This window comes from Coregonus clupeaformis, chromosome 13, assembly GCF_020615455.1.
Source record: "Coregonus clupeaformis isolate EN_2021a chromosome 13, ASM2061545v1, whole genome shotgun sequence".
In the NCBI taxonomy this organism is placed as follows: domain Eukaryota; kingdom Metazoa; phylum Chordata; class Actinopteri; order Salmoniformes; family Salmonidae; genus Coregonus; species Coregonus clupeaformis.
In genome coordinates, this window is record NC_059204.1 from 57710542 (window position 1) to 57737694 (window position 27153).

The 27153-nt window shown below is 43.9% G+C and overlaps 1 protein-coding gene across 2 annotated transcripts; it reads right to left on the bottom strand.

Annotated features, from left to right (window-relative positions):
• Positions 1–1334: 1334 nt before the first annotated feature.
• On the bottom strand, positions 1335–25982 carry LOC121579982 (rho GTPase-activating protein 35-like). Of its 2 annotated transcripts, XM_045224523.1 has the most exons (8): positions 25388–25982; positions 21170–21266; positions 7344–11271; positions 6706–6847; positions 6167–6244; positions 5348–5479; positions 4508–4613; positions 1335–4321 (listed from the first exon to the last, which is right to left on the bottom strand). In XM_045224523.1, exons 3-8 carry the CDS (start codon positions 11070–11072, stop codon positions 3970–3972), a joined length of 4539 nt encoding a protein of 1512 aa, XP_045080458.1. In that variant the 5' UTR covers positions 11073–11271; positions 21170–21266; positions 25388–25982; the 3' UTR covers positions 1335–3969. The 2 variants fall into 2 exon arrangements, with proteins under 2 accessions (XP_045080458.1, XP_045080457.1); XM_045224522.1 differs by lacking the exon at positions 21170–21266.
• Between the last annotated feature and the right edge of the window lie 1171 nt (positions 25983–27153).

A 27153-nucleotide genomic window follows, 5' to 3' on the forward strand; every position in this document is an offset into this window, starting at 1 on the left:
ACTAATGGCCAGTGATCATGAATGAAACATCTGATCGGAAGTCAGCCCTGGCCTGATGTCTGACATTTCCGCAAGCAAACTGAAAAGGTAACCTCATCTGCTGACAGCAGAAAACGCTGATAGATATGAATAAAATCCAGGAGGCATGTACTGTATTGTGTTTTGTACACACAGCATAAGGAACAGTACAACAATTCAGTGCATACGCTTTCCTTACAATTTCATAACGCAGATTCTATCTCATGCCAAGTGCCATAGAAGCCATTTCTGTATTTAGCCTGATTAACAAGGCATGGGTGCATCTGTATTAGTAATTAGCAGGGAAGGAAAGAGCGAGGAGGTGCAGACAGACAGAACTCCCCCACATCACTTCAGCCTCACCTTAACATAAAGGACCATACTTATCAGCCCTGAAGGGCCCTCAAGAGCCTGATCAATGGTAAATACACACACATTGCACAAAGGCATAATTACACATATATTGCTGCTACAGACACTCCGTGTGTGCATGACATTCTAATCAGAGCATTAGGTCTGAACTGAGGACCATTTTAGTTGATAATGAATGTGGTTAGCATGCACAAGCTTTCCCATCTGCCAACCATCATCACACAGGCATGCTAATGAATGAGACTGGATCTATGCTGCTATCGTATCAATATACTGGTCTGTCTGGAACTCAACTGTCTCTCCTCTCAACTCATGGTTGAACTTGATACACCTGACATATTTTGTGGAAGACCTTTCCAAGTCATTTAATCCATAGGAACCTAAAGATGTCCCAGTCAAGCACTGTGAGCAATCATGAAGAATCAGGCAACAAAATAGGTATGACGGTGGTCCGGCATTATCGTTATACAAACACCAGGTGGCATCAGATGTTTCAGATAGTAAACAGTGAAACCTGATGAGACAGAGTAGTAGTTACCCACAGCAGTCACGCTTGACAAGTTGTAGATGTAGACAGTGAATTATTGATGTGTTTCAATGGCACCTTCAATGGTCCCTAATTATTTAACTCACATTAGGCGCTCGAGCAGAGTTTCACCTCTTTACCTCAATGGGGTTCTCTCTCTCTGAAATAACCATACCTAAGGTTTGAGATTGAGATGCAATATATTATAGTGAAATAGCATTCATGTGTGCAGTGTGTACACATATACTTCGTTGTAATATCACAAATAACTCCTGTCACAGAATAACAGCTAAATAGGCAAAATAATAATAGTACAAGCAGGTAGCTGTAAGATCTTACTGTACATTTTGCTGCATGATTAGGGAAGTGGTGTGGTGTTCACTTACACATGCACACAGATAATCACAGGAGGTCTGAGGACAATTTTACAAGATTCAATTTATTAACTATGATACAGATCACATAAGGCTTTCATCTTCATAAACCATTCTGTCAGACAAATTCCATGGTTTGCTGTAGATGCGCAGTACTTCATCTTTCACTTGATTTAAGCTACTGTATTTCACTTTTGTATTGTTTTGTTCTCACACTAATTTCATGTTTTAAAATAATAAATGGTTGAACCTTCTCCCTTGGTGTGTTCTTAAATCATGCACTAAACTGAAGTGGCCTTAAACCATTCACAAAATCGTAAAAATGGACTTTCAATCATTGAATTACACACAAAATGTTTTCTACCATTGACTAAAGACCCCCTAACATACAAATAAACAACCATTTTAGTATAGTATGCTCTCGCTTTTCTTCTTCTCCCATTTACCAGCAGATCTGTCAAAGTTGTGTCAGAAATGAAGTGATGTAGCTACATAGGTCCTCTGAGCCAAGTCACATTCTACTGGGACAGTTTGTTTTTCCTATCCATCTGATCTGTTGTGCGTGTGGTAATACTGTACTGCACTGCCCTGGACTGGGTGGGGAGTCACTGCAGCATTAGTCTATCAATCAGAGACAACTGCCTCCCAAAGCAGGAAAACCCCAAAGATAAGTACCAGTGAGTGATCCCAAGTATTAATTAGTTGACCCTAAGTACAACCAATAGCTTTGACTGATCTGTTCTGAGCTGGCAGCATGAGCAACATCCAACATGGCCGACATGGAGTACAGCCATGCCTCCTGGCCAATCCTCCATCATCCCCAGTGGCACTCCTTATGGGGCAACACATTAATCTGATAGATTAGAGAATATAGTAGGAGTATTCATTCAACTACTTTACATTGACTGCTTGTTTGTTTTTCTACAAGAGAGAGGACAGTTAAACACCAAACATAAACCCCATAGTATACTGGAGCTACAGTAGTTACTCTATGCTTTGTTGACATTCCTGAGCATGAGTCCATACATGTGCTCCATCTCTATAGGATATACTGTTATTACTGTACTGTAGTTAATTGCAGTGGTAGTGTTTTCGGTATGCTCACCTTGCCTCAGTTTAAGGTCCTTTAATATTAGATGAGTACAAAGAGCTCAATTGGCTAGACACCCACAGCAACATATCCAGCAACCTATCATTTTGCAATAGGGCAGTGGTTTCCATGGCCACCAGATAGCACAGTGGAGCAGACACAGTACATGTAGAGGCCTGGGCTGGTATAACTAACCTCTCCCATGTTATGTCTGATGTTACTGTCAATCATTCCCATAATCAATCTTCAATGTGGCCAATTTAATCATCAACCCCTAACTGATTGAGTGGATCTCAACCAAGAGCATCCCTCTCCTGGATCCTAAAGGGTCTGATTAACTGACCCTGGCTCAAACTCACTTTCCTAAACACCACCACTCAAACCAGGCGACTTCCATAGTCAAAACATCAGTAAAGCAACAGCAGTCCTAAAAAGAGGGGAAACTCCAGGCTATTCAAACCTGCATTCTCAGAACAAACTATTTCTAACATGGCTAAGATGAAAGAGGAATAATAAACCAATATCATGGTTGGGTTTTCCATGGTGTTATAAAGTGAGCCCTGAATCCTCTAAAAGAACACCTTTTAAATGACCGAATCATGTTAACGAGTCCCTTAACTACTACCACGCCCACCCGGACATTAAAACAAACTAGTCAATTGATCAAGTTTGCATTTCATGGAACTTAACACTAATTCAAAAGTGCTTCAGATAAGTATGTGGATACAAAAACAAGGGTTTGGATGTAAACAACGTTTTGATATACGAAGGACCTTCAGAGAGGCAATGGGTATGGTTCCTTGAGCTGTGAACTCAACACACTAAAACATTCTGGCCCAACAACCACCTTTTAAAAACAAAACCCCAACAACATTCTGACCATTAAAGTACATCCCTGGATGTCCCCCCCTCTCCCGAACTGTCCTCTCCTCCCCACTGAACCCACCCCAACCCCCTAGCAGGGGCCCTACAGGCAGACCGGGAGGCTCCCCTCACGGCTGTGTGGTACATTACTGACTACAGCCCTGAGAGAGGCACAGTCCATACATCCAGTGGCTACTTTTATTAACAAACAGAAAGAAACTATTATACACAAATAAAAATATGGTGATGGGCACAAATCATATCTTCCAGCTTAACATAGAGGCTTGGACTTTTTTAATTGTAGTGTATTGTTAGGGTAAGAACAGTTGGTTGGCAAAGAGATGCTTACTGTAACAATGACACCCACTCTGTTCTGCCCCCGGCCCTCCTGTGAGTGAGTCCTAGAGTCAGGTTCCAGGTTATCGGGGGCTATAGGGGGTGGAGTGGACGAGTCAGCATGGTGATCTGCATTGGCACACAGGTGGCAGGGGCGGGGCAGCGGGACGCTGTTCACAAGTGGCAAGTTTATTTGTCAAATGCTCCTTGTCTCCTCTCTCTGTTTACCTATGTTATTATCGATGACCGAACAATGTGTGTATGTGTTGGTGTACGTGACTAAGGTCCAGCATCATCAGATCAGGGGTGCAGCGTCTGCTCCCTTCTCCTTGTCTCTCACAGTGTCTCTTGCTCGGTGTGGGCATGGTGGGGGTGTTGGTGGAGGGGCGTCAGGAGGGACTGCAGGGGAGACTGGGGGGTGGTCGGGGCGACTGCTGCAGGGGGTTGAAGTGCGTGGCAGTGGGGGGAGGGGAGGAGCGGTAGCAGGAGTAGGCAGAGCCCCCGGTAAGGGTGGTGGTGGGGGAGGCAGGGAGGCCAGCCAGGCCAGTGGGGGAGTCCAGAAGGGGCTGGTTGTAGAAGAAGAAAGCACACTGGTGGATGAAGGTCTCGATGATTGTCTGGTAGGTCCGCGTGGCCGTCAGGGCGTCCATGGTGGTGAAGTCTGGCCGCATCAGAGTAGGCCAGAAACAGATGGACAGATTCTCACTGGTCATCAGGTTCTGTCTGCTCAGCTGGGTCACCCTGAGAGAGACAACACAATACACTTCCATCAACAACAATATCACTATTACTCATAACAACATTATTACACAGGTATAAGAGCTACTTGATACTGTACGTTACAAAACGTGCAAACGGTTTCAGTCACAATGCAGTCAGGGGCAAGGTCATAGAATGGAACAGTTGGCCAGTCTGATCTGCACTCACTTGCGTAAGTGGCTCATGACAAATCTGAAGACGTCATAGTTCTCCCTGGGGAACTTCCTCAGCACATCCTTCATGGTGTACAGCCTCTGTTCCCTGTCGTTGATCTCTGTGCACACACACAGGGGAGGGGAGGGAGGGAGGGGGTCAATGCTATGACTCATATGTTATCAACACGGTTACTCCATCTGTTACTCCATATGCAGCACTATATATATATATATACATACTACCGTTCAAAAGTTTGGGGTCACTTAGACATTTCCTTGTTTTCGAAAGAAAAGCAATTTTTTGGTCCATTAAAATAACATCAAATTATAGTGTAGACAAATTATAGTGTAGACAGAAATACAGTGTAGACATTGTTAATGTTGTAAATGGCTATTGTAGCTGGAAACGGCTGATTTTTTTATGGAATATCTATATAGGCGTTTATCAGCAACCATCAGTCCTATGTTCTAATGGCACGTTGTGTTTGCTAATCCAAGTTTTTCATTTTAAAAGGCTAATTGATCATTAGAAAACCCTTTTGCAATTATGTTCGCTGTCTTCAGTTTCTTGGCAATTTCTCGCATGGAATAGCCATTTCTCAGAACAAGAATAGACTGACGAGTTTCAGAAGAAAGTTGTTTGTTTCTGGCCATTTTGAGCCTGTAATCGAACCCAAGATTGCTGATGCTCCAGATACTCAACTAGTCTCAAGAAGGCCAGTTTTATTGCTTCTTTAATCAGCACAACAGTTTTCAGCTGTGCTAACATAATTGCAAAAGGGTTTTCTAATGATCAATGTTTTACTGAACCCTCCAGAACTCATCCCTAACCCCAGTCAGCTCCATGTCTTACTGAAGGCCTCGAGCAGCTCCACTTGCAGGATGCAGGGCACCAGGGGCTCTGGCAGCTCAGAGAAAAAGGCCTTCAGAGCCCCAGCCACCGTGTTGATGGCAAAGTCCTTCTCCACCAGGTCCAGCCCATGGTCTAGAGGGGTAGAGGGAAGAAGAGACGTAAAGGAAAGTGAGATGTAGGAAAAGAGGCGAGAGAGGGAGAAGAAGAGGGAGGTGAGGGATAGAAGAAAAGGAGGTGCGGGATAGAAGGAAAGGAGGTGCGGGATAGAAGGAAAGGAGGTGCGGGATAGAAGGAAAGGAGGTGCGGGATAGAAGGAAAGGAGGTGCGGGATAGAAGGAAAGGAGGTGCGGGATAGAAGGAAAGGAGGTGCGGGATAGAAGGAAAGGAGGTGCGGGATAGAAGGAAAGGAGGTGCGGGATAGAAGGAAAGGAGGTGCGGGATAGAAGGAAAGGAGGTGCGGGATAGAAGGAAAGGAGGTGAGGGATAGAAGGAAAGGAGGTGAGGGATAGAAGGAAAGGAGGTGAGGGATAGAAGGAAAGGAGGTGAGGGATAGAAGGAAAGGGGGAGAAAAAGAGGTAGAGAAGGAGAAAAGGATGGGGATAGTGTGTCAGAGGCAGTCACTTTGTCACTGTTCTAAATACATTTATGTTTACGTCATTTCCCCTGCAGCTCATGTGTCTATATATTGATTAGCCACATAACTAACCAGGGTTAGTCCAGGTATTGGGGACAGACAGTGTGGTGAGTATTAGGCAATCCCTCTATGGGTCTGATACATTGTTTTAGACCAGACAGACAGGACTAGGTACAGCAACTCACCCTGGTCAAACTGCCTCTGCATGCTCTCCATCTCACACTTGTTCCCGCTCACCCTGTAGAGCCCCTCTGTGTTGAGACCTGCAGAGAGACAGACAGACAGAGATGGAAACCAGGAAGCATGCTTCATTAGATCAACTCTACCATCTGCATTATGTCATCATCCATTTCCAGTGATGTCAATGAGGACACTGCTGCAATACAGCAGTTGATCATTGACTACATTTGCTGTAGGGTAGTTAGTTCTTCTTTGCTTATTAAATGTAAATAGAAGAAAGATAACGCCCTCACCCAGAACAGCTTACACTAAAGCACATTGAAATTAAACAACCACATAATGTGTGTATTGTAAGTAAAACAATCACAGTGCAACAAAATAAATTACACCGTTTCATCCTTCAGCAACACAGATTTACCTCATTAACCTATTATCAATAAATAATATTATTTGTATGTTTTGCACAGCATCCAAGTCAAATAGCATAATGAATCAGACAAATACACACACAGGGGAGAAGAAGAGACAGAAAATAGTGACCTACCTGTGGTCTCAATGAAGCGGACACACTTGTCGATGAAGAGTGGGATAGGTCTGTCTGGGGACACCACGTTGACCAGGGGCACTCCGAAGTAGCTGCTCTCCAGGGGCTTAGGAATAGAGGGCCGAGGCTTTGGTCTGGTTTTCTGCAGAGACACACAGGAATGTTGACATTGTTAATGACCATAGATGTCTATATTAGATTTTTGTTCATTATGTCAACACTATGTTCAATTCAGCTGCGCTAGCTGCAAGATTTGCCTTTATGTATTCACCATCAGAATCAACAGCTGCTGTTTCAAGTGTCTCAGTAACTCTGAAATACAGGCTGCTTTCTTCTTAAATTCTACCCACACACTTTGGAATTTCACATGAATAACTTACTTTCTATGAATAGCATATTAGCATGGAGGAACAGTTTTGAGTAAACCAAATCAAGCAATTACCCATCAAAAGAGTTTTCAAAAGTAAAGAGACTACATGGAAAATTATATTAACCATGTTGTCATTACTTAACCACATTTATCGTATCAAAGCTGGCCAATTACCTACACTTGAAAGAGAATAGTCTTTCAAGCCTGAAAAGCATAGTGTTTACGCATTAGCAGTTAAGAGGAGACTACTAACTGTAGCAATACATACCTTGGCAGTTCGCCGCAGGCTCTTCAGAATGTTCCTTTTCTTGGGGTCCTCTCCCTCCTCGTTGATGATGTCTCCTTTCAGGGTTCCGAACTCATCCTCCTTGGTTTTTGGCAGGGCCCCCATCTCGTCGTCACTGCCAATGAAGCTGGTGCGGAAGCTGCTGAACTTGCCCAGGCGTTTGGAGCGGTCGCGGTACAGCCGTGGCTTTACCCCCGCCGCCGATAACTTCTTGTGGCGCTCCAGGGAGCTGCTGTCCACCTCACTGTCTGAGCCGTTCCCGTTGGAGTGCATCCGGTTGGCATTGCGGATGGTAATAATCTTGCCCTGCGTGCTGTCGTGGGGCACAGAGTATATGATCTCCTCATTGCTGGCCCGGGGCTTGGACACAGCATCCATGGGCTCTGCATAGTCCGAGGGGTCGTAACCTCCGTCCCCACCGGGCACCCATGTCACAGCGGAGGGCAGGGAGCGACGGTGGCCCATGGTGTCTGTGTTGTAGGGGTTTCGGCCCACCTTCCGGAAGTCAAATGTCACAGTGGGCTTGGGTCTCACCTGGGGCGGGGCTTTGCTGTTGAGCTTGTTCTCAAAGGAGCTGATGTCAGAGATGACAGAGACATCGCTGGAGTCCAGGTCAGGCAGATTGAAGCTCCCACCATGGGAGGTGAGTGTGCCGTCGTAGTAAGGTGGGGAGGGCTCCACGTCATCCATGTCAGAGTCTAGGAACATGGTGCCGGGGCTGGGGGAGCTACAGCGAGGGGAGTAGGCAGTCTCGTTAATGCAGGCCTCAGCCACGTTATCATACATGTGAGTGGCCTCCACGATGTTGCGTTTCTCCACCACCTCCATCAGGAAGGGCTGGAACATCTCTATCCTGTGCAGGCCGCCCACCACCCCTCCGGACCCACACACCACACTGTTGAACCTGCCCTCTATCTCTTGGGCCAGCTCCTCTCCCTGGACCAGCTGCTCTCTGGCAGACTCACTTTCTGTGAGCTCCACCTGGCTCTCCCCTACGGCCAGCACCTGAACAGGAATGATGTCCTGGACCTCACACAGGAAGGCACACAGGGTCTCCAGAGAGGCCTTGCGGCGGGCTGAGTACACAGCGATGTAACCGTGCACTAATCTGCTCTTCCTCAGGGAGAAGGAGGCGTGGTAGGAAAGGAGGGAGAGCTCAATCACCTGTTTGTGAGGTCCCACTGTCTGCTCCAGTATCACTGAGGTTCCACTGTTGGATGTTGGCCTGCAGTGCTGAGGCAGTAGGAAGGGAGAGAGGAGCTGTTCCACGTCGTAGTTGTCTCCACACATCAAGCACATGACGATGCGGATGTCTGCCTCTGGGCTGGGCTGGTGAGGAGAGTCTCTGGGACCTGGAGGTTGAGGGGGCAGAGGCGGGGAGCTGCTACTGAAAGATGAGCTCCTTCTAGAGTCCAGAAGACCCCTCAATACTTGGTTGATCTGACTCTCATTCACATTGTGCCCATAGCCCACACCAGGGGAGGCTGGGTCTAGGAAGCTACACTGCAGTCTCCTTGCTACCTGCTGTCCCTGTGTTATCAGACCTAAAGCAGTTTCTCCCCCAATATCTGCATACGTCCCTACACCCCTTTTAGTAACCAAGAGCAGAGACGTTAAAAGCTGAGCTATATGGATGTCCCTTCTACCGATTGTTGACTCCCGCAACCTCTCAATGCTTTCTACGACGTAGGTTAAGGACTCTTTTGAGTTGTACAGACACATGCACCCATGGGGTGTGAAGGTGGGAGTGTGGAAGGAGTTTACAGGAAGTCGTACGTTGCCCTCGATAGGTCGCAGGGTGAGCTCATACATCTTCCCATCCAACACATACCGGTCATCATTGGTACAGAGAGCTCTGATCTCATTTGCAAACTCCCTAGCCAGTCCGTCTTTGCCCAATATCACAAGGTTGATTCGGTCTGCTTTCATTTCCCCAAAATGGGACTTCACGTCGAAGAATGGGTAGCATGTTGGGAAGCGTGAAGCCAGGAGCTGCTCTATCTTGAAGTCGCCACACTGTGGGCTGCTGGGGCAGGTCTCCTTGGTGGGGTGGTAGACAAAGTGGATATGCTTCAACACCAGAGCATCTCTCTCAGCTGGAAGCTTCTGCAGGGCTTTGAACCGCTGCTCCTCCCCTAAAACCTCCTGGATGGCCCCCATCTTCTCCTTGCTGGGCTTCGCGTCTACCTCCAGCTCATAGAAGAGCTCAGAGTACTCCAGCAGAAGCTCCTGGAAGTCCTCTTTAGCGTGGCCGATGATCTCTTTCTGGTGGCGGTTGTAGAGGTCCAGGTACTCTGATTCCTCCAACCATTGGTAGAAGTCTTCATTCATGATGAAGCTGCGGGACTCTTCCCAGGGCTTTCCAGGCGTGACAAAGGGAGAACAGGCCAGCTTGTGCTTGAACTCCTGCCTCATCTCAGCCCGCTTGCACTCATTCCTCAGGTGCTCCAGGTGGGTGTCGAAAATGTCCTCGGCTGGGGCCGTCTCCAGCAGGTCTGAGGGGATGCGCTCATCCTCCATGTTGTCTATGTGAGACGTGTCCTCCCATGGAGAGTCCTCCAGAACCACAAACCAGTGGGCAAAGTGCTGCTTGGACTCCAGGACCTTCTGAACCCCAGACCAGCTCAGCTGGTCAATCTCACCCAGGTCAGGCACCAGGGAGCTAAGTGCTAGAGGAAGAGTGCTCAGATAGATTTTCCGACGTCTCTCAATGTGCTCCTGTTTCAAACGGTACACAAGCTGCTGGAAGAGCTTCTTGCATTTTGCTGTACCCTCCAGAAAGACGTATTCATTGAACTCTGAAGAGGTGTGCATGCGTCGGCTGGTGTTAAGCCAGGTCTCGTTGTGGTTCTTCACTATGCGGTTGACTAGCCATTCGTATCGGTCTTTAGCCAAGGCTATCTGCTGACTCTGGAGCTTGAGGGCCTCAAAGTAAGGAATGATCTTGGGCTTGCCCCTGCTCTTATCAATGAGTTGCACCAAAGTAAGGAAGGCTAGGTCAACATTGATGTTAGAGCGCGCAGACGTCTCCACCACTGGAAGACTCTTTTTAGTGATGGCAAAGGTGTGAGAATCTTTGATGTAGCGTTCAACTCCCTCATCGCACTTGGTTAAGACCAGCACAATGGGCTTCTTTGTTTTGCTCAGCTGACCGTAAAGGTTTGTGACAAACTTCAACTGGTCGTCAAAGTTGCGGTTCATCCCCCTACTGACGTCCACACAGAGCATGAATCCGTCAGCCTGTATCTTGCCCTCAGGCATCTGCTTCTGCTCAAAGTCCTGCTCCAGCCCCAGCTGGTCCGTGCAGAAGTACATCAGCTTCTCTGCAGAGGCCAGCTTGGTGGAGGCCGCCCTCTTGATGTAGGGCTGCATGGCAGTACTGCGGTGTGGCTGGAACGTCTGGTCATCAATGAACTCTGTCTGCTCCACCACATGCATCCTGCACTCCGGCCCCTCCTCCACCACCCGGCCCACCTCCCCCCAGAACAGGAAGTGGTCATTGTTAACCACTCTGCCCCCAAAGTCACTGGTGCTCAGCACTGATGTGTGGTCCAGATAGAAGTCATCGGCGCTGGGGCGCACAAAGCGGTTGCACAGACAGGACTTGCCCACGCCACACTGGCCCTTCTCTTTCTCAGTCCCTGACAAACCCACCACAATAAGGTTGTATGTGGGTGACTTAGCATCTTGCTTTTTCGCCATCATTATCATCTGCTGACACTCATCCTGCCATAATCAGGCACTCGATCGGAGAGTACACCTGGATGTGTGTCCATAGAGTGGCAGATGTACAGTGGGGATGAAATTTAGTTGGCGTTTCCTCTAGTGTGCTACATGATTTACCAACAGCAGTGCAGGGGTGTAGCAAAGACAGAGGCTTCTCTCAGTCATTCCTAATGTTGCTATGACCCTGTCAGACAGAATTTTAAAAAAAGAGCACAAAAATCAAAGAATTAGCTAAACAAAAATTATTCCACATTTTGTTAGACTGAATTCAAAATTGATTTAATTGATTTTTTTCCCTAACTCAAATACACACAATACCCCATAATGACAAAGTGAAAGCATGTTTTTAGAAATGTGTGCAAATTTATTGAAAATAAAATACATAAATAACTCATTTACATAAGTATTCACACTCCTGAGTTAATACATGTTAGAATCCCATTTGGCAGTGATGACAGCTGTGAGTCTTTCTGGGTAAGTCTCTAAGAGCTTTGCACACCTGGATTGTACAATATTAGCACATTATTTTTTGAGCTGTCAAGTTGGTTGTTGATCATTGCTAGACAGTCGTTTTCAAGTCTTGCCGTAGATTTTCAAGACTATTTAAGTCAAAACTGTAACTAGGCTACTCACGACATTCAATGTCGTCTTGGTAAGCAACTCCAGTATATATTTGGCCTTGTGTTTTAGGTTATTGTCCTGCTGAAAGGTGAATGTCTCCCAGTGTCTGTTGGAAAGCAGACTGAACCAGGTTTTCCTCTAGGATTTTGTCTGTGCTTAGCTCTAATCCATTTTTATTTTTATTTATTTTTACTCCCTAGTCCTTGCTGATGACAAGCAAACCCATAACATGATGCAGCCACCACCATGCTTGAAAATATGAAGCCTGGTACTCAGTGATGTGTTAGATTTGCCCCAAACATAACACTTTGTACTCAGGACATAAAGTTCATTTCTTTGCCAATTTTACTTTAGTGCCTTATTGCAAAGAGGGTGCATGTTTTGGAATATTTCTATTATTTTCACTCTGTCATTTAGGTTAGTATTGTGGAGTAACTACAATGTTGATCCATCCTCAATTTCCTCCCATCACAGCCATTAAAAACTCTAACTGTTTTAAAGACCCCATTGTCCTTATGGCGAAATCCCTGAGCGGTTTCCTTCCTCTCCGGCAACTGATTTAGGAAGGACGCCTGTATCTTTATAGTGACTGGGTGTATTGATACACCATCCAAAGTGTAATTAATAACTTCACCATGCTCAAAGGGAAATTCAATGTCTGTTCTTTTTTTTTAACCATCTACCAATAGGTGTCGTCCTTTGCTAGGCATTGGAAAACCTCCCTGGTCTTTGTGGTTGAATCTGTGTTTGAAATTCACTGCTCGACTGATGGACAGATAATTGTATGTGTGGGGTACAGAGATGAGGTAGTCATTCAAAAATCATGTTAAACACTATTATTGCACACAGAGTGAGTCCATGCAACTTATTATGTGACTTGTCAAGCAAATGTTTCTCCAGAACTTTAGGCTTGCCATAACAAAAGGGGTTGAATACTCAAGACATTTCAGCATTCCATTTTTAATTAATTTGTCAATTTTTAAAAACACAATTCCACTTTAACATTATGGGGTATTGTGTGTTGCCCAGTGACACAAAATCTCAATTTAATCCATTTAAAATTCAGGCTTTAACAACAAAATGTGGAAAAAGTCAAGGGGTGTGAATTATTTTGGAAGGCACTGTATGTTGAGGGGGTATGTAGTAAAAATAGATTTAAATGTTCTTTCCTTGCCTTGTATGATGGTGACACCTGAAAGGATTCTACATGGGACTGGAGTCACACCATTCTGACTGCTCAGCCATGGGTCCACGTACTTCACCTCAAGGACATGCGTATCACATTTAGGCTACTGACAAGCCCACAAAAGGATCACACTAACTACAATACATGTGATGCAGATAATTGTGCCGCATTGGAAAGCGGACATTTTAAGGCAACATAATAACTTGTTTATTCTGGCCAAGAGAAGCTAGAACCGTTTATAGTATGGCTCCTTCAATACTTACAGTACACAAATTGTGCTATTTTGTGTATTTTTTTCCCGCTGATCGTAACTTTTTTGTACATAATGTTTCCACCATTGTTTCCTATGACCGAAAAAAGTTTTTGGACATTAGAACAGCTATCACTAACCATTTAGACGAGGCCTTCTACTTCAATGAGATGGAGGCGAAAGAGAGATTTTTTCGGACCAGACCCAAATCTCAGACACTCGAAGGAGATGGCACTATAGAGACCGGTGCGCGGGCACCCTGATGAGACTACGGCGGCGAGTGAATAAATCACCTCTGCCCTCTGTTCTATTGGTGAATGTACAATCGCTGGAGAATAAACTGGACGAGCTCCGTTCGAGACTATCCTATCAACGGGACATTAAGACTGTAATTTACTGTGCTTCTCTGAGTGGGTGGGGGGGGGGGGGGTGGTGTGTCTCTTTGTTAACAACAGCTGGTGCGCAATCTATAATATTAAGGAAGTCTCGAGTTTCTGCTCTCCTGAGTTAGAATACCTCATGATAAGATGCAGACCATACTATTTATCTGTATTTCATCTGTATTTTCCGTAGCTGTCTACGGAAGTGGTCCTATGAAGCGGATGCTAAGCTACAGGTCTGTTTCACTAGCAGACTGGAATATGTTCCGGGATTCATCCAATGGCATTGAGGAGTTCACCACATTAGTCACCGGCTACATTAGTAAGTGCATCGACGATGTCATCCCCACAGTGACCATGTGTACATATCCCAACCAGAAGCCATGGATTACAGGCAACATCCACACTGAGCTAGGCTAGAGCTGCCTCTCAAGGAGCGGGACACTAATCCGGACGCTTATTAGAAATCCTGCAACACACACATGCTGCTACTCTGTTTATTATATATCCTGACTGTCTAGTCACCTTTACCCCTACCTACATGTACATACTGAATTACCTCAACTACCTCATACACTTGCACATTGACTCAGTACTGGTACTCCTTGTATATAGCCCCGTTATTGTTATTTTATTGTTAATATTTCCTTTTTTATTTCACAAATAATTGTTTTGTTTTTTTACTCTGCATTGTTGGGAAGGGGCTCGTAAGTAAGCATTTCACAGTACAGCCTACACCTGTTGTATTCGGCGCATGTGACCAATGAAATGTGATTTGATGTTGGTCATGTTAAGTGGATCAATCAGTGTTACAATAGCCAACTTGGGATTGGATCATTCACCTGTTAGTAAGTAGTCCGGTTCCCTAGCCATAAAGCTCTACTGTACTATCTTTTTTTTTGGCACTTTTTCAGACTACTTGGCAGGTTTTGTATTGTGAGCAGGGAGGGGAGTGGAGGAAGAGGAGAAGCACTCTTCACACTGATTGGAATCCCATCCTACCTATTGCTAGCCAAGACCATTGAGGGGATGGATGGTCTCTGTGTCCCTCATAACTATGCAAGATAAGTCCTCCATCTCGAGGGTGGCCAAGGACCACTTCGGACAAAGGGCTGGGCAGTGGTGTTGGTTTCCTTGCCAAATGGGACCTTTGGTGGTCACTATTAAGGATATATGCTCTCGACTATGGCCTTGATCGTGAATGTCATGATCATGGATGAATGACAAACATTTACAGTGCATTCAGAAAGTATTCAGACCCCTTTACTTTTTCCACATTTTGTTACAGCCTTATTCTAAAATGGATTAAATAAATAAAAATCCTCATCTACACACAATACCCCATAATGACAAAGTGAAAACTGGTTCTTAGAAACTTTAGCAAATGTATAAAAAATAAAAAACATACCTTATTACGTAAGTATTCAGACCCTTTGCTATGAGACTCGAAATTGAGCTCAGGTGCATCCTGTTGAGGGGGAAAAAACTATTTAATCAATTTTAGAATAAGGCTGGAACGTAACAAAATGTGGAAAAAGTCAAGGGGTCTGAATACTTTCCGAATGCACTGTATGTAAACATGAACCTCAGACAGCAACAAAAATCTAAACCAATCAGGCAGAACACAACTTTTCTTATTGTAATAGCCTCCTAATTGCTATGTTTATACTATTGCCAAACAAAGAGAACAGAAGACAAATCTGCCCACCATACAGACAATCACTAATGAGCAAATCCAGTCTACTACATGCACACAGTAATCCCTCATCGCCAGTGTTAAGGCATCCGCATGCTTCCCAGCCAAAACAGTTCGGAAGAGTTCGTGCATATGATGACATTTTATGACGTTTTTGTTCATTATGGACTTCGGTAAGGGTTTTTTCGGTTGTTCAGGGACACGCCATTTTTTCTTGAGGCAAGCCGAAGTCGGTACCCTAAGTCTACGCCCCTTCGTCAGTGATTGGTCAACAGTAAGCATTCTTTAGTAAAGTCTGTTGTCATTCAATGAGAGAAAAATCATTTTCATTAAAAAAAATGTCATTTAGAAATACTGCACCAAACGACTAAGATCTCCTCTGCAAAAATGTCAAAATTAATGACAGATTTCTTGAATGATCTTAGATTAATTCTGACTGTTTTGAGGAAGTGTATACTGGCTATGGCATCTCAAAATGGACAAACAATACTAAACTCAGCAAAAAAGAAATGTCCTCTCACTGTCAACTGCGTTTATTTTCAGCAAACTTAACATGTTTAAATATTTGTATGAACATAACAAGATTCAAGAACTGAGTCCCTGAACAAAGGGGGGGGGGGTCAAAATCTAAAGTAACAGTATCTGGTGTGGCCACCAGCTGCATTAAGTACTGCAGTGCATCTCCTCCTCATGGACTGCACCAGATTTGCCAGTTCTTGCTGTGAGATGTTACCCCACTCTTCCACCAAGGCACCTGCAAGTTCCCGGACATTTCTGGCGGGAATGGCCCTTGCCCTCACCCTCTGATCCAACAGGTCCCAGACGTGCTCAATGGGATTGAGATCCGGGCTCTTCGCTGGCCATGAACACTGACATTCCTGTCTTGCAGGAAATCACGCACAGAACGAGCAGTATGGCTGGTGGCATTGTCATGCTGGAGGGTCATGTCAGGATGACATTGCATAGCGTTGAGATTGCCTGCAATGACAACAAGCTCAGTCCGATGATGCTGTGACACACCGCCCCAGACCATGACAGATCCTCCACCTCCAAATCGATCCCGCTCCAGAGTACAGGCCTCAGTGTTTTAGGCTCATTCCTTCGACGATAAACCGCGACTCGTCAGTGAAGAGCACTTTTTGCCAGTCCTGTCTGGTCCAGCGACGGTGGGTTTGTGCCCATAGGCGACATTGTTGCCGGTGATGTCTGGTGAGGACCTGCCTTACAACAGGCCTACAATCCCTCAGTCCAGCCTCTCTCAGCCTATTGCGGACAGTCTGAGCACTGATGGAGGGATTGTGCGTTCCTGGTGTAACTCGGGCAGTTGTTGTTGCCATCCTGTACCTGTCCCGCAGGTGTGATGTTCGGATGTACCGATCCTGTGCAGGTGTTGTTACACATGGTCTGCCACTGCGAGGACGATCAGCTGTCCGTCCTGTCTCCCTGTAGCGCTGTCTTAGGCGTCTCACAGTACGGACATTGCAATTTATTGCCCTGGCCACATCTGCAGTCCTTATGCCTCCTTGCAGCATGCCTAAGGCACATTCACGCAGATGAGCAGGGACCCTGGGCATGTTTCTTTTGGTGTTTTTCAGAGTCAGTAGAAAGGCCTCTTTAGTGTCCTACGTTTTCATAACTGTGACCTTAATTGCCTACCGTCTGTAAGCTGTTAGTGTCTTAATGACCATTCCACAAGGTGCATGTTCATTAATTGTTTATGGTTCATTGAACAAGCATGGGAAACAAGTGTTTAAACCCTTTACAATGAAGATCTGAAGTTATTTGGATTTTTACGAATTATCTTTTGTGTTGTGTTAATTACATGAAGACTACGTTACCCAGAAGGCTATGCGAGGGGGGGGGGGGGTTGAAGTATACCTTGCATGGCTACACAAGGAGATTGCTAGCTAAAGTATCAGTTTATTAAAAGTAGTTCAACCTACGCCCCGGTTTGTCATTATTCAAAGGAACAAACATAACATGGTGTCAGATTGGTAGTCGCTATGACGAGACAGAGAAAAGAAAGGAGTAACTCTGCAAATTTCTGCGACAAAAAATGTAACATTCTACCACAAGTCAAGTGACGTGAGTAGTCGAAGATGCTAGCTTGCAAGAGCAATGCCAACGTGCCGCAGCAGCGAGAGTGACAGCAGCGAGAGCGAGGCTGCACTGGAATCTGTTGACGAGCAAGTTGATGAGCAACCTACCGAAGTAAGAGAAATTGAAACTGTACCTGTTTCCCGTCATGGATAGGCTTAGTCCTCCTACTCCTATGCAGTTAACAGGCAAACTAGTTGACAATTGGAAACGTTTCAAGCAGAGATTCAATATCTATCTAGCAGCCAGTGGCGCAGGGGGAGATGACAAATTCAAAGCTTCCATTTTTCTGCATGTTATTGGAGAGGATGCATTGGACATTTACAATAGCTTTCAGCTAGACGAGGCAAACTTGACATTGACTGTGCTCATGGCTAAATTTGAGGAGTACTTTGTACCAAGCCAGAACGTCACATTTGAGAGATACAGGGACTCAGTTCTTGAATCTTGTTATGTTCATACAAATATTTAAACATGTTAAGTTTGCTGAAAATAAACGCAGTTGACAGTGAGAGGACATTTCTTTTTTGCTGAGTTTAGTATTGTTTGTCCATTTTGAGATGCCATAGCCAGTATACACTTCCTCAAAACAGTCAGAATTAATCTAAGATCATTCAAGAATGATCAGAAACAGGGAGTCAGAAACAGGGAGTCAGTTTTGACCAGTACTTGACTGAGCTGAACACACTGAGCAAAACGTGTGAATTTGAAAATCTGAAAGACTCACTAGTGAAAGACAGGATAGTCTGTGGCATACTTGATAATGGACTCAAGGAGAGATTGCTGCGTGAGCAAGATCTATCTTTGGATAAAGCAGTGAATGTGTGGAGCAGCTGAAACCACCAGAGCACAAGCTAAAGAGCTGAGCAGGGATGAGACGTCAGTGCAATAAAAAGAGAGGAGCAACACACACAACGCTTTACAAAACAAAAACAAGCAAAAGAGAAAAATCTAAACACTACATGTGGAAAATGTGGAGTTATCCACAAGCCAAAAAATTGCCCTGCATATGGCAAATCGTGTAACAACTGTGGGAAAAAGAATAATTTCTCAAAATGCTGCAAAGCTGAGGCTACAACGAAAAAGGTTCACACAGTCAAAGAGGAGACTGAAGAATTCTTTGTTGATTCTGTGGAAATATGCAATGCAGTAAAAGCTGAATGGATTGTGCCATTGACTGTGAATGAAACTATAATACCATTCAAGCTCGATACTGGAGCTCAGGTAAACCTGTTGTCGCTGGATGACTACAAAACACTGAAAGTGAAGAGCAAAATATACCCTGTGAAAATCAAGGTTACTGGTTATACTGGGGAGAACGTACCAGTTAAAGGAAGCTGCATAGTAACTTTACAGCACAAAGGAAAACAGTTCAAAGCACAGCTTCTGATCGTGGAAAATAGTGTACAGCCTATTCTTGGAATCAGTGCATGTGAAAAGCTCAATTTGGTTAAAAGAGTGTATGTAGTGACATCAAAGACTGAAAATGACCAAGAATCGCTACTGGCTGAGTACAAGGACGTGTTTGAGGGTCTCGGATGTTTACCTGGAGAACACAATATGTACTGATGACAAAATTACTCCAGTTGTGCATGCGTGCAGAAAAGTTCCATTTGCACTGAGGAAAAAGCTCAAGGAGGAACTCGGACGCATGGAAAAGATGGACGTCATCACAAAAATGGATGAACCTACAGATTGGGTAAGCTCACTGGTTATTGTGGTGAAAAAGAACGGCAATCTCAGGATATGTCTAGACCCGAGAGATCTCAACAAACCTATCAAGCGAGAGCATTTCAAGTTGCCAACCAGAGAAGAGATAATGTCGCAGTTTGCTGGAGCAAAGTGGTTCAGAAAGCTTGATGCCTCATCAGGATTTTGGCAAATGAAGCTAGATGATGCAAGCTCAAGGCTATGCACATTCAACACACCTGAGGGCAGGTACAGATTTCTTCATCTACCATATGGGATTCTCTCAGCGCCAGAGGTCTACCACAAGATGATTCACATGATCTTCGAGCACATTCCAGGAGTAGAGACCATGATGGACGACATTATCGTCTGGGGGTCCACAAAATAAGAACACAACGCACGAGTGAGACAAGTGCTGGACCTGACACGGAAAGTCAACCTGAAGCTAAACATGGACAAATGCGAGTTTGGTGTGAAAACACTAACCTTCATGGGAGACGTACTTTTAGAGTATGGAGTCAAACCAGAGCCGAGGAAAACATCAGCCATCAACAACATGGAGTGCCCGAAGAACAAGGACGACGTGAGACGCTTCATGGGCATGATCACCTACCTTGCAAAGTTCATACCTCAACTGTCAGCACAGTCTGCTCCACTCAGATGTCTTCTGGAACAGAAAAACGAATGGGAATGGTCCCATGAGCAGGAAAACTGCTTCAAAAACCTAAAGAAGGCAATCACAGAAGAGCCAGTGCTCAGGTTTATGATCCAGAGAAAAGCACAAGGATTTCTGCAGATGCATCACAGTTTGGCCTGGGAGCAGTTCTTCTGCAACAGCATGATGACACATGGCAACGTGTCGCTTATGCGTCCAGAGCCTTGACAGGCGCAGAAACAAGGTATGCACAAATAGAGAAAGAACTACTGGGGAGTACATATGCGTGCGAAAGGTTCCACCAATACGTCTACGGACAAGCCTTCCAAGTAGAAACCGACCACAAACCATTGGTGTCAATCATGTCGAAGCCCCTGAATGATTGTCCAATGAGAATCCAGAGAATGTTGATCAGACTGCAAAAGTATGAAGTGAAGATTATCTACACCCTGGGAAAGTTCATGTTCGCCGCCGACACTCTTTCTCAAGCAGTCGACAAGAAAGAGAGCGCCGACACACAGAAAAACACAGATTCAGGCCTACGTCGACATGATCGTTGCATCCCTTCTTGTGTCTTCTGAGAGAATGGCGCAGATCAAAAGAGAGACAGCAGCTGACCAAACAATGACAGAGTTGAAAGAAACAATACTGATAGGATGGCCTGCACAGATAAACAACTGTATACAGGATTACTGGATGTGCAGAGCAGAGCTCACTGTTGTGGATGACAGTGTTCAAAGGCAACAAGATTGTCATTCCCATGACACTACGCAAAGAAATGCTACAGAAAATACACGAGGGCCACTTGGGTGAGGAAAAATGCAAATGACGAGCACGAGAAGTAATGTATTGGCCAAGAATGAACCAGGAAATCAGCCAGACCACTGCTTCATGTGAACTGTATTTGACCTACAGGCCAAAGCAGTAAGCAGAACCGCTAATGCCTCATCCAGTACCCAACCGACCCTACTACAAAAGTTGGAGTTGACCTTTTTGACTGCAATGGCAAAAGTCACATTGTTGTTACGACTACTACTCAAACTACCCTGAAGTAGCAACACTGCCAACTACCTCCAGCAAAGCTGTAATCACCTACCTGAAATCAGTCTTCGCAAGACATGGGGTTGCGTCTGAACTGTACTCAGACAATGGCCCGCAGTTCTGAATTCCGATCGTTTGCTAACGACTGGGGATTCGACACAACACCTCCAGCCCCAACTACCCAAGGTCCAACGGCTTAGCAGAAAGTTCAGTCAAAATTGTCAAAGGTCTGATGAAAAAGGCACATGATGGAAAGGAGGACTTCCTAAAAAGTCTGATCTACTGCAGCGCACCGCTGCGGAATGGACTTTCACCTGCACAAATGTTGATGGGACGTCGCATCAGAACCAACCTACCCATCCATGAGGACTTGCTAACACCCAGAGGTGCTCACAACGTCAAACTCGCAAAGGAAAAACAGAAAGACAAACAAAAACAGCGACACGACAAAAGTGCAAGACACTTACCTGAACTGAAACCTGGAGATCATGTACGACTCCGAGACATCACTACAGGAACCTGGATGCAGCAAGGGTGCGCGCAGAGAGAAGTTGCACCGCGATCCTATGAGATCCAAACGGAGCATGGATCACAACTGAGACGAAACAGAGTGGATCTAAGGCTTCAGTCATTCACTCAAGGGACTGAGGATCATCAGGAGGATACTGCTGAAGTGTCAAATGCCTTTACCAATGGACAATTCAGTCAGAACACCCTGACTGACAATGAACGCTGTCCAACTGCTTCACGAAGCACTTCAGCAGAACGACCAAAAAGGACTGTCAGAGCCCCTGAAAGGCTTATTGAGAATTGCAACAAAAACATTTTTATATATATATATATATATATATATATATATATATATATATATATATATATATAAATAAATAAAAAAGGGCCACCTGGATTGGATGTTTTTGTTTATGTGAAAAGAAATAGAGCCACAATAGAGTATTGTTGGACAGAGACTGCATTTAGTTGAGAAAAAAAAAGGGAAAGGAATGTGTGTTATTGAAAATTGCATGTTATGCAGGTTGAGTAAACACATGTGATGTAACATGTTTAGTTACAGAGAAAAAGTAGTTTTCTTTCAAAGGAAGGAAGATGTGTTATGTGTTAATAACATGAAGACTACGTTACCCAGCAGGCTATGCGAGGGGGCAGTTGAAGTATGCCTTGCATGGCTACACAAGGAGATTGCTAGCTAAAGTATCAGTTTATTAAAAGTAGTTCAACCTACACCCCGGTTTGTCATTATTCAAAGGAACAAACATAACATATTTGAAAGACAGGGTCCTGAAAAAAGGACATTTCTTTTTTTGCTGAGTTTATTTCTGCTTTTTTCTCATTTTTCAAGCGAATGTATTTTAAGGATGTATGCGAGCACACTCGTTTGGTTCACCTAGCCGACATTGGCTAGCCGCCCAGCTGAAATTAAGCATGCTGACGCCTTTAGAATCAGGTAAGTTGAGGTACTATTGTTTGTCAAGTTGCCAAGCAGTATATTGTATACACAGATGGGGCCATACTGGAGATGCTCCATAACTAGAACCAATGCACAAACAGGAAAAGCCAAGTATGACAAGACTGGCCTCTTTTAGAATCCGAGAGTGAAATACACTCGTCTCTAACATGTAGGCTCAGCATTCCCTAACAGTCCCATTACAAGTCAGAATGTTGAACAAACTTCATTTCAACTTACTTTACCTGTTGCCTGACGATTTTGTCCCTATGTCGGAGGTAATCTGAGACAGAATAGCCACAGGGAAGCGTTATCAACACGACCTTCAGTACACTGGTCTGTATATCGGTTTTTCGCACCTGATAAACACTTGCACAATATGGCTGAGCCTAACCGAACCACAGACCGAACGTTGTCCCACGTAAATCAGATGGCAAATTTCACAAACACTTCCAACTGATTACGAGGAAACGTGCTTCGATCGACTACGTTCGGTTACATTCGGCTATTGTTTACATATTGTGCATCATGTGCAATGCATCAGGAGATTGAAAATACAAGCGAGAGGACCTACCGGTGCCGCAACATTTTGGGTAAACAACACTTTCCTGTGGATACCCCATCTCCACCTCCTACCGTCAAAAGGACCAACAGCATGGACAACTGGTAAAGTAAGTGTAAATATCATTTTATTAAACATTCTGGCTTGTAGACTCTTGCATCTTTTTAGGCAGACTTCTTTCAGACAATACCCAGGGGATAACCATGGTAACAGACTGATGTTTAGGCAAGAGGATGCTCAAAGTATAACCAGAAAAACAACCACACTATATTATTGCGATACAATCACTCATGTAAATAGAAACATATACATACTGTGTGTGTGTGATTATTTATATATATATATATATACAGTGGGGAGAACAAGTATTTGATACACTGCCGATTTTGCAGGTTTTCCTACTTACAAAGCATGTAGAGGTCTGTAATTTTTTATCATAGGTACACTTCAACTGTGAGAGACAGAATCTAAAACAAAAATCCAGAAAATCACATTGTATGATTTTTAAGTAATTAATTAGCATTTTATTGCATGACATAAGTATTTGATCACCTACCAACCAGTAAGAATTCCGGCTCTCACAGACCTGTTAGTTTTTCTTTAAGAAGCCCTCCTGTTCTCCACTCATTACCTGTATTAACTGCACCTGTTTGAACTCGTTACCTGTATAAAAGACACCTGTCCACAATGGCCAAGACCAGAGAGCTGTGTAAGGACATCAGGGATAAAATTGTAGACCTGCACAAGGCTGGGATGGGCTACAGGACAATAGGCAAGCAGCTTGGTGAGAAGGCAACAACTGTTGGCGCAATTATTAGAAAATGGAAGAAGTTCAAGATGACGGTCAATCACCCTCGGTCTGGGGATCCATGCAAGATCTCACCTCGTGGGGCATCAATGATCATGAGGAAGGTGAGGGATCAACCCTGAACTACACGGCAGGACCTGGTCAATGACCTGAAGAGAGCTGGGACCACAGTCTCAAAGAAAACCATTAGTAACACACTACGCCATTAAGGATTAAAATCCTGCAGCGCACGCAAGGTCCCCCTGCTCAAGCCAGCGCATGTCCAGGTCTGAAGTTTGCCAATGACCATCTGGATGATCCAGAGGAGGAATGGGAGAAGGTAATGTGGTCTGATGAGACAAAAATTTAGCTTATTGGTCTAAACTCCACTCGCCGTGTTTGGAGGAAGAAGAAGGATGAGTACAACCCCAAGAACACCATCCCAACCGTGAAGCATGGAGGTGGAAACATCATTCTTTGGGGATGCTTTTCTGCAAAGGGGACAGGACCACTGCACCGTATTGAGGGGAGGATGGATGGGGCCATGTATCGCGAGATCTTGGCCAACGACCTCCTTCCCTCAGTAAGAGCATTGAAGATGGGTCGTGGCTGGGTCTTCCAGCATGACAACGACCCGAAACACACAGCCAGGGCAACTAAGGAGTGGCTCCGTAAGAAGCATCTCAAGGTCCTGGAGTGGCCTAGCCAGTCTCCAGACCTGAACCCAATAGAAAATCTTTGGAGGGAGCTGAAAGTCCGTATTGCCCAGCGACACCCCCGAAACCTGAAGGATCTGGAGAAGGTCTGTATGGAGGAGTGGGCCAAAATCCCTGCTGCAGTGTGTGCAAACCTGGTCAAGACCTACAGGAAACGTATGATCTCTGTAATTGCAAACAAAGGTTTCTGTACCAAATATTAAGTTCTGCTTTTCTGATGTATCAAATACTTATGTCATGCAATAAAATGCAAATGAATTACTTAAAAATCATACAATGTGATTTTCTGGATTTTTGTTTTAGATTCCGTCTCTCACAGTTGAAGTGTACTATGATAAAAATTACAGACCTCTACATGCTTTGTAAGTAGGAAAACCTGCAAAATTGACAGTGTATCAAATACTTGTTCTCCCCACTGTGTGTGTGTATATATATATATATATATATATATATATATATATATATATATATATATATATATATATATATATATATATATATATATATATATATATATATATATGATGTACAGTTTCAATATTGAAATTAAATATGTTAACATAGGCTACTGCCATTAAATAAAACAAAACCTTTTTCATTACTATTGTTTACTAAATGAGGCATCTCAAATTCTAAACCAATATAAAAACCATGTCTAAATTGCCCAGCAAAGGCACAGTAGGAAGTCCATTGCGCTCAGCTGAGCTAGGCCTGACAGACCACCAGATTGAACAGGCAAATTCTTTGGAAGTGAAAACAAGCAAGTCACTATCCTACCCTCTGATTGTACAGATACATCGCTTTCTAAATGCAGAAGGACACACATAATTGCGCCATATTGTTCGAAATCGTCAATATAGCGGGTTACAACTCCTTATGCATATTGTAATGGATTAACAAAGGTTTTGGAATGAATTTTCATGGAAAGGACTGGCCACGCCAGGCCTCTTGTCCACAGACGAAATTGCCGACTCGTAACTAAACCCATTTACCTCGTATTTCTGAATTCACTTTAACCTGATCACCCTATTCACTCAGATACATTTGTAACAGACAACTGATACATAAATGTGCGTAAATTGATCATGAGAATGGCTAGCTCGAACACTGGTTTCAATCCGTGTTCCAGATTAAAATGGGGAGAAAGTGAATACATACCATCGCATTCTCCCTGCATCCGTCAGGCCAGCGCTTGCCGCAGCCCTGGCCGCCTGAAATGCATGGACATAAGAAACAAAAATAATGTGGCTCTTCTGATTCCCAAACAGACAGAACTATAAATAGGTTATTATTGTTCGCTTTACAGATTAATTGTAAATCTGCATTTCGATGGTTTTCAATTCCATTCATCTGTTCATTTTTTTTGGTGATAATAAAACTACAAAGCTAAAAACGTTTTTTTTTTCTTTTTCTCTCCTCGTTAAAAATGAAAGGCGTATAAAAACTTGTTTCGCCGTCTTCTCCTTGCTTCACCACGTTGCTTTTTACCAATTATTATGTCCATTGTTGTGCCAACATTATGCTGGATCGATCATGCACCGGACACCGGTCGAGTTTGTTGCACTTGCCATACAATGTTTCTTCTAAACAGGCCTAATGCAACAAATTGGTAACGTCCTTATCAATTTAACAAGAGATTGCGTATGTGAAAGTGGATTTTTTTCCAGCTTCCCAATAATGGCGACGGCCCTTCTCCCGGAGCTAATTCTCCTCTCCTTTTCTCTGAAAAAAGGCAGCGGCGGAGACTCGCCCAGCGGCGCGCACACACAACTGCAGCACGTACAGTATTTACAAAGGCGAGACGCTGCTGTCATACCGACACGCGTAATCGCCATCACTGCTATAAATATGACTTTAGCCAACATATGTCAAGCTCCCATAAATTAAATTGGCTTTGATATATCTCTGTGTCAAGACCACTTAGGCTCCATTCATGCTTTTCTCTATTGGCATCAACTGCTTTAGTAGGCCATATGTATTTGCCTTATTCTATTAATATTGTGTCCTACTCTAAATTATCATAATCATAATATTGTGTCCTACCCAATGCATCATAGTAGGCCTAATATTTTTTCAAATGATTAGGATCATCTATGGAAGCCCATTCCCATCACCAATTTGTATTTTTTATATATGTCGATGCTTTCTCAACATTTTGAGATACTTAAGTAAAAATGTCGAGATACTATAAAAATGTTGAGATACTATCTCAAAGTGTCGAGATACTAAGTCGAAATGTTGAAATACATTTGTATTTGTATTTATTATGGTCCGGTAATACAGGACTAATAAAGGCCCAGTGCATTACTTTTGTGAGAGAATTGTATAATTTTATTTTTTTACAGCGGCAGGTAGCTTAGAGAACCCTATGCGCTCTGATCCTATCTGGTCAAGGGAAACAAAGCTGTATTTATAGCCTACATTAGGCATATTTATTTGTGTTACGAGAAAATGTGAATGTGATCAAATTTAGTTTATTTTCAAACTTCGGGTGACTAGGCTACCTAGACCTTATCAATCCAAAATTATTGACTGGAATTAATCAATCAACATAATAGTGATGAAATACTGGGTGAGTAACTTTTTAATTACAGATGCAAAAGGCCCACACGATGCAACCCTGCAAGCTCAGCCCTGTTAGTTATTTGTCCAATCAATAGCAGTTGTCTAGTTTTTATGGAAGCCCATTCCCACCAACCAAAACATTTTTTAAAGTCGATATCTCAAGATTTTTAGATATGCAAGTCAACATTTTGAGATACTAACTCAAAATGTCGAGATACTAACTAAACATTTTGAAATATTATCTAAACATTTCGAGATATAGGATATGTTTCTTCATTTGTAGCGTTGTGTGGTGATTTCCATCTATTCATGTTGCAGAGATCAGCACAGCAATAACCTTCTAGGTAAGACATTAATAT